This window comes from Amblyomma mixtum, chromosome 4 (genome assembly GCF_055824585.1).
Source record: "Amblyomma mixtum isolate Tamu chromosome 4, ASM5582458v1, whole genome shotgun sequence".
Taxonomy (NCBI): Eukaryota; Metazoa; Arthropoda; class Arachnida; order Ixodida; family Ixodidae; genus Amblyomma; species Amblyomma mixtum.
Genome location: NC_143015.1, coordinates 84,811,719 through 84,820,380, shown reverse-complemented (window position 1 = coordinate 84,820,380; position 8,662 = coordinate 84,811,719). Strand labels below are relative to the sequence as shown.

At 46.5% G+C, this 8,662-nt stretch overlaps 1 protein-coding gene across 1 annotated transcript; it reads left to right on the top strand.

The window, feature by feature from the left end:
• Window positions 1-6,145: 6,145 nt before the first annotated feature.
• Window positions 6,146-7,238, top strand: LOC149347265 (histone H1-delta-like). Its single transcript, XM_089586961.1, has one exon. It carries the CDS (start codon window positions 6,280-6,282, stop codon window positions 6,880-6,882), a length of 603 nt encoding a protein of 200 aa, XP_089443087.1. The 5' UTR covers window positions 6,146-6,279; the 3' UTR covers window positions 6,883-7,238.
• Window positions 7,239-8,662: the final 1,424 nt, after the last annotated feature.

The window sequence follows — 8,662 nt, the reverse complement described above, 5'->3', positions numbered from 1 at the left end:
GAAATGGAACATGTTTCGAATGAGTGCAAGTTGTTTCGGCTGGTCGAGGCTGTCCGGTATGATGAAGTGTAAAGGATAGATTACAATTACATCAATTATAACATAACTTCGTGCTGCAATTATGTTGTATTTTATTGTGATGCACCCATAACTAGCCCCTGATTATGGGTCCAACATCATTGTACATATAATGTATTATCCAAAATTTCATTTTCAGAATAAAAAAAGGTCAAAATATACACGTGGAGGGATACACAGTCAACCTGCATGGATTGTGTCAGTTGCCGCCAAGTAAAGGCATGTCCATTGTGCGTTTTGTACAACAGAAAAACTGTCTTGATATCCGCAGCTACTTTTAATGCAGGCGCTATGAAAAAGCTGAACCCTCTTTTGAGTTTTGTTTTTTCGACCTCTGCAAATTAAAGGAGCAGTAAACAAGCAAAACAACGAAGAGCGGCAGAGCCGGAAACTAATGATTATTAATAACGGCTACAATTAGAGTGAGTAAAGCCCGCTGCTGTTGAAGTTTGTAGCCGTAAACTGTGAATTTTAGTTATGTTCCAGGGCGCAACCTGCCACTGTAAATTCACTAGTCAACGAGAACGAGCGAGGTTCTAAATGTTTTACATCAGCGCCTTCATTTCAATATGTTTATTACAGAGAACTCAAATTCAGAAGTGACCCAGACACATCTAAGAATGACTCGATATATGGGCAAATTTTCCATCCATCCGCGCAAAAAAACAAAAAACAAAACAAAAATGGACATTTTTCGGAATGCCAATCAGCAACAAGATTGCATTCAAAGAGTAACACATAAATATGGGAGGAATAAAGGTAATAAAAACATCGTCCGCACAAGCACCTTTACAGGGCCGAAAAACGCACGTTTTAGAGGCCATTTTGGGTGCTGATTCTTTCATTTTTTTTTTTGTATCCCCCAAGCCCGCTAATATAATTCAAGTGCAATCTCGAATTCAGGCTCGAAAGGAATTAACCCGGAGTCGGAATTAATCCGGAGTTCAAATTAAGCGGATCCTTAATACGCTTCATACTGACGGCACCAATGCATCAGTTCGAATAATCGATAGTTCGAAATAAGAGTTATATTTAACGGCGGTTATTTGCATTAAAAAACCACGCTCAGGCCAAAAAGAAAAAAAAAAAGGCTTGGCGCAGTGTATTCAGTGTAATTTCAGCCATAGAGTACCCAGAAAAAAAAATCGAAGAAAAAAAAAAACGCTGTACCACACGGCCGCTCCTCCGAGCGAGCAGTTTCTTCTCCTCCTCTTCGAGGCAGCGCGCGGGAAACGCGCGGACCGCCGAGAAGACCACGCAGCCCGCGCCGCCCAGCCCAGCTGATGCCGCCGCTCTCCATCAGCCTGTGCTTGTTTGTCCACGAAAACCGCCGCTCGCGCCTTCAACGCGCTTCGCTACAGCCGTAAAAACATACTCAATTCGTAGCAGAGGCATCAAACTATCATCCTGCTGAGTTTCATCGCGTTGAGAGACCGGCAAGTTTTTAAAAACGCGCTTCTCCGACGATCCAGCGGTTGCGAGATCGCGGTGGTCGCACGGTTCGAGCCTTACGATTCGCGCCCCGTCACTTGCGGCGGGCTGACAAGTGTCTCTAAGTGAAATCCAATCATCCCTCTATGTGTTTCGAGCTCTCGCTTCGCGGTTTGCGAAGCGAACGCACCGCAATGCGAGAGAGAAAACGGCCAAGGAAACACAAAATTTCCTCCGGCCCGCCATGTTGATAGCTTTGCCCGCGCTCGGCGAGCCTAGGATTTTTCGTGATTTAGGCTACTTTCCTGCCGATTTTCTCTCCAGAAATTGTACTGAAGCTGAAAATGTTATCACGTCACGTTTCGGCGTAGGTGTTGAGGCGTTTTACGCCAGTTTGGGCGAGCGACAAGCAAAAATCGGCACCGGCCGCCTCGGAACCTTCACCCCGATTTGTGCCGTTGATCGTCGCACGGTCGTCGAACGCCTTAACTCGCTGGCGATATTTTCGTGCTTATTTCGCCCCAAATCTGAGTTCCTCTTTCTAGGCAGAGATCAGAGAACTTGTGGAACACTTAATCTGCGTTTTCTACCCCTTTCGGGGCTCCTACGACGTTGATCGAGGCGGAAAAAAAATTGGCTCGTCGCGTTGCTTCCAATGTATTACTGCGGCGTGAACTGGGTCGCATTCATTGCTTTCTGGCCACATTTTCGGTACTGAGGGTACCGTTGTTGTGGGCAACCTAGAAAAAATGATGGGATCGCCTCGTTTTCATGCACGGCCTCGCGGGGATATGCTGCAGTCGTATGTAAGGCGAATCGGTCTTTCGTGTGGTGTCGAAATGTGCAACACGAGAGCTCCTTTCGGCCCTTCGTGGAGAACAGCTGATCGCGTTGACTGCACGCGTTGCTAGGCGGTCAGGTCAGTGCGGCTTGAGCAATCGGAGCCGCTTTTTCCAAAATTAGTGCTGTCATATGTTTCGTACCTCAGGCAGCACTGACGGTGCGTCGCGAACAGCACTGAATTCACGTTCTGAAGACTGTGAATTATGATCAATTTGCGGCGGGCTCGCTTGGGTAATAACTTTTTTCGACCGCTATCAATGCCATTACATCGTTGTGCTTTTCGTGCTTGCACAATGTGCCAATTTGAAAGCGCTCACCGAAAAAAAAAACAAAAAAAAAACCGATTAGTCTTCGGGGCTAAAGAAACTGATTTTCCTGCTTACTGTATGGTGGTACACAGAACGGACACCGGTTCACTTGGTGACCGTGGGCGGGACCCGACCTGATGTTACAGTCATTCGCTACCCGAGGTAATCTGTGCATCGTAGCCTAGCTTTTTTTTTTTTTTTTTGTGCTGGGCCACTGGGGGTAATATATATGAGTTTGGACGGTTGTAGCGAAATCCTCGTTCTAACGAACAAAAAAGAACCACATGTGGTTGCCAATTTATATGTATATATGGTGCAGAATATATATAAAAACAGCTAACTTTTATTTTTTTTCTTCTGCATGTCTATGCACCTGCGATATTGCTTGACTATACAGGATTCAGAGGGACCGGAGCCTCCAATCTTCATATCAGCGCATCATATATCTGCAATAAAATCCAGGCCACATGGCGAAAAAAGGAAACTGTCCGAATACCAAACCCATTTATTGAACTATTACGGCTTACAGCAGGTTTCTTGTGTATTGACTATCCTTTCAAAAAGAAGGAGTCATTTATTTAGAAAAGAAACATGTCTATCCAAAGTTCGTGCTCACATCTATAAGAACAAGTCATCCATAAGAGGACAATATCTGAAATATGCCAGCTCCCTTTCTTGTGTGTTGTCTTTTTATGCTGCCAACGTTTTTTTCACTGCTGTATATATCTAAAAAGAAACTCATTAAAACATATCGAAACCACATTAAAGAATGGAATCATTTGTAGCGGTGGATGCTACCACATTAGGAAGTGCACATTGTAGTGGATGTGCACTGTTACATAAAAAAGCAGTAATTTATGGGTTTCACATATGTGTGCATTTTATTCGGTTACAATAGGCTTCTTATCACCTCTACTTACTGTCACTTAGCAATTTACGCAAACAGTGATAGACACACATTTGAACAAAGTGCTGCTCTAAATTATATCAAATTATTTAATTTAATTTTTATTTACTTTCATCAGACACCTACAGGAATGTGCTTTAGTTCAAATGCTCTGAATTCTGCTTGTGGCCTGAATTTGCTTCAGTGCTTAGTATGGAGTATTGCAGCAAATTTGAACTTTGCAGTTTGATATGCGGACCACATATGCAAGTTGTACACTGTGAGATGAGTGTTATTAAATTCACTTAAATGGAAGTATGCTTATCCAGCACCGGTTTACACTGCCGTAGCATTCAGTAGAAAATTAGCCTATATAACGCTGGTGGTCAGTGGTATATGTATTACATATGTGTATGTGTGTGTCCATTTCATGTATGTAGGTGATAATTTAATCACTGAAAATAATATAAGTAACCCAAATAAAGATCAAGCTCTTCCATTGTGCCAAGTGGAGCATAAACTGCACGCAAGCTCTATGTGTGCAGTTTAACATACTTGTAAGCTTTGGCCGGTCAAAATGAGCACAGAAAAAATTTTAACAGTTTGTTTGAAATCAAGTTTGTCCCTACCACTTCTTTCCCACCGCAGATCAATAGCCTCATTGTGTCTTTTTCATAAAATTTACCACAACAGCTTTCTCAACCCTAAGTTACTGTCAAGACCATGTTACATATCAGCACGCGTTGATCACCGTCATAAAGTTGAAATCCCATCTTGTCACACCAAATGTTTTCATGACTCATTCATACCTCGAACTTGTGCCAGCTGGAATCACCTTCCCCACGACATCGCAGGTATTTCTGATAACAATGCATTTCGTCAAGTCCTTAATGTTTCTTTCTGAGTATGTGTCGTTTATTACTGTATAAAAATTGCCTTTTACTGTCTACACACTGTTTTAATATATCCCTACTGCATTCTAATCTTATTGCCTTCCTGTGTTTTCAATTTGTCATGTATTCCTGGTTTATTTTTGTTTTCTCTTGTTGTTGCTGTTTAGACTGAAAATTTTATGTATTCCCACTCCCCTCTGTAATGCCTTCGGGCCCTGAGGGTACAATAAATAAATAAATAAATAAACAGTATATGCGAACATGTCTCATAACAAACTTATGGAGCATAAAACTGTCTTGTCAGTAATTGTGCAAGAAATGCATCAATGTGTTCGGTTTTAGCAGTTAACGGAGAAGACATTTATGATGCAAATCTCACAGACAAGCACACCGAGGTTGGTGCCTCCCCGACGACACAGAAATTATTAACGCGCCAACGTACCCAAATATAACCGCTCTTCTCTGTCCGCAGCTCTAAAATCAAACACTCGCCTAGGAGAACATTGAAGAAGGATGATTAAATTCACTCCATTAACGAATTTAAATTGTACAACCCTCGTCCGCTGACCACATAGTAACGCGGCCCGACCGAGCGCCCACCGCGCCCAGCTGTTTACTATGGCCCGAAGAGAAGGCGTCAAATACCACTGCGCAGCTTTCGTGAAATACTAATTCCTCCTGCAATCGCTCCGTGGGTGCCTCCTGTGAGACAGTCACTGCGTGGCACACGTTTTGCAAGCCCTCCTGGGCCCCTAAATACGACGGTCCCTTGAATGCCAAAAAGTGGCCAAAACCCAGCGCCAGCACTTTTGCGCCGTAGCAATCCATGGTACGCGAGTCGTCTAGCTAAGTTTTCTCTCTTTAATTGACGTTTCAGGTGCTGAAACTTTGCCACACAATGGAAAAGAAATGTTCCTCGAGTTCTCCGTACACATTACAGTGAAACACTCCCGGACATGTGGTTAAAAAGCCCCGAAAAGTCGGACCCGCGCGACGGCGTTCGCCGTCTATGCGACGATCTACGTCACAAATCTGGGAGATGGCTCTGGGGAGGCCGGTCTCGATTTTTGCTCGCCGCTCAATCAAGCAAGCCTGAAACAGAAGGACACCTGTACCAAAATTTAAAGTCACCCCATCCCGAGCTTCGTTGCAATTTTTGCGACATAACTCGACCGAAAAGTTGCCGAAAATGCGAAAAAACCGAACGTATCCAGCGGCCGGCAAAGCAGTCAACATGGCGGTTCGGAGCAAATTTGTGTTTCCCCGGCTATTTTCTGTCGCTTCTTACGCTGCGTTCTCGTGGTGCTACACGAGGCAAACGGTTGAAACATGTAAAGGGATCATTGAATTTTATTTCTAGACACTTTTCAGCCAGTCCGACGCGACGAGACGCGAATGTCGAGGTCCGAACTGCGAAATTAGTACAATCTCGCCGCCACCGGCGCGCCGAAAAACTCTTTTCTTAATAATTTCCCGACGTCCCACCGCGGGGAAACTTTGCACAGGTTTCATCCAATAGTCCTGCTACGCGGTTCATGAGTTCTTTCACTAGTGCAGTAAGCGGATGATACACCAGCAAGCGTTTTTCTGGCCCAACAAACACAATCTCAAACTCAAGCGGCGGCATTTGCGGCGCTCGGCAGCACGAGATATTGTTGTAGTCTTCCGCGACGTCCGCGCGCTCCCCATAAAAGCGGCCGCTTCCCTCGCTTTCTTTCATTCGCTCTCTCGCATCGCTGCTGTGCAGTTCGCTCCGCTCGCTGTGCGCTCGTCACCCGCCACCCTTTTTTTGACGTTTCTCGTGCGCTGTTCAGGCACGGATACCCTCCCAGCTCCCGTCATGTCTGATGCCGAGGTCAAGCCCGCCGCTCCCGCTACGCCCAAGCCCAAGGGTCGCAAGCCCGCTGCCGGTGGCCCCAAGACTGCGAAGAAGCCCGCCAGCCACCCCAAGTACACCGAGATGGTGAAGAAGTCCATCGAGGCCCTGAAGGAACGCGGCGGTTCTTCTCGCCAGGCCATCCACAAGTACATCATGAGCCACTTCGACGTCGGCAAGGACTCCAAGGTAGTCAACACGCACCTCAAGCTCGCGCTGAAGCGTGCCGTCCAGACTGGCCAGCTGAAGCGATCCAAGGGCACGGGTGCGTCCGGGTCTTTCCGTCTCGCCGACAAAGCCGCAGCCGCACCCAAGAAGTCTCCCGTCAAGCGCGGACCCAAGAAGGCCGGAGCAGCGAAGCCCAAGAAGGTGGCGAAGCCCAAGGCAGCCAAGTCTCCCGCCAAGAAGGCTGCCAAGCCCAAGTCTCCGAAGGCGGCTAAGCCCAAGGCCGCCGCGGCCAAGCCTAAGGTTGCGAAGAAGCCCAAGTCGCCCAAGAAGGCGAAGTCCCCGAAGAAGCCTAAGGTCGCCAAGAAGGCTACCCCCAAGAAGGCAGCGGCGAAGAAGTAAGCTGGGCATCAATCATCCCCCCCCCTCATCACCACCAGTGTCTACGGCACACTCATCGTTTCCATCCGTCGCCCTCATCAAAAGCGCGGTGCGGCTACAAGTAGCCTCTGCACGTAAGGCGCTTCCCCCCTACGTCATCCCCTCATGTCCATCGAGTCTCGCCATCATGTCTCAACCGGTGCCGGCCACACGAGGGACTCGCATCTGTAAATACTCATCTTCACCATGCACGAAGACGTCACGAACTCTGCTAAGTTATGTGCGTATGCTCTCCATGTGTCTGTATATAGCGCCAGTTCGTCTTCTTGCATCAGGACAATGACGTCGCTTTTATAATAAAAGCGTTCCTCGCCGGATCTGTGTTCTCTGCTCTTTGTTTGAACTGGTGAAAGCGGGTAGTCGCCGTCGCTTTTCCTACCAGTCAAGTCACGCGTCTTCCATGCAGTGTTCAACTATTCTAGAAGCGTCCCGTTTCACGGCGCACACTTTCTCCAATCTGGTTCGCGCGCGCAGGCTTTGAGTATATCAGCTGGGCAGGCGTCTCCTAGCAACGGATATGACGTAAAGGGTCACGTGAGTGACGGGGGGGTCAGCAGAAAAAAAAACTGCTCTCGTGGGTCAGCCGTCATGAACAGGCGACGCGGGTAGAAGGTAATGATTAATGTTCAAGAAGAACAGCGCGAAAAGACTAGGACCACAGGAAGATACACAAAAAGAAGCGCTGACTTTCAACATGGCTTCATGGTTGAAAGTCAGCCTTGTCTTTGTGTATCTTCCTGTGGTCCTTGTCTTTTCGCGCTGTTCTTCTTGAACATGGCATACCAACTCGCCCAAGCATCAGTCCTAATGATTAATGAACGCGGTACCTGCTGAATTACTGCTGCGTGTGTGTGGTTTGTGTGGGAATAGTAACGGATGTGTGGTCCGTTAATTTAAAAGTTCCAAAAGGAGGTCATTGCGCCGACTTCTGTGATAACGTGGCTTGACTGAGAGCATAAGGAACTCAGTTGGACTGACTCACCGAGCAAAAGTAGTTTTCCACAGGGTAATTCCAAAGCTGCGTGTGTTCTATTTCGTAAAAATTCGCCGGTCTTTTTTTCGGTGTTTATATCCAAACGCAGCTCCATTTTTTTTTTGGTGCTATGTGGTATTCTTAGGTACTAAGTCACCAGAGCATATCTTGGCCATTTTGTCAGCAGAGGTCAGTAATTAATGCACTAATGGTGCCGTGTCTGTAGAAGAAAATGATATCGGCACTTGAAAATGAGCAGCTGGAACCGTCACAAAAACTCCGATTGAGTTTTACTTGTACAATTGTGTTGTCATCTTCATTGGGCTGTTTATTCTGAGTTGGGGGTGGTCTGTGGTCGTTCATGTGGTCTGCGTTCTGACTGCAGGAATGGAAAGAGCATTACGCTAGCTGACGACGTAGTGCAAGGTAGTAGAGAAATGCCTGAAAACTGTGCTTCACAATGGTGACATTCTCTCACCATGCTCCTGGCATTTTTATTTGCTTCTTTGCCTTTTTTGTAACTCACGGCTAACCGGGTGGGTCTCATCCACACCGCCTCGTACGATTGATACTCTCCCTTGTATTCCAGGTTTCCATCACTATCAGGTGTGCATATCAAGGAAATTAGACGCACTTTCATCGGGGTTTTTTGGTTTAAATTGGAAAGTCCAACCCCCCTATATGTAATGCAGCATTGAAGTTGTGCTAGAGCCCACCAGTTGCTCATGAATGTGAATGGATGAATTGATATTTGCACTAGCTCGAGCT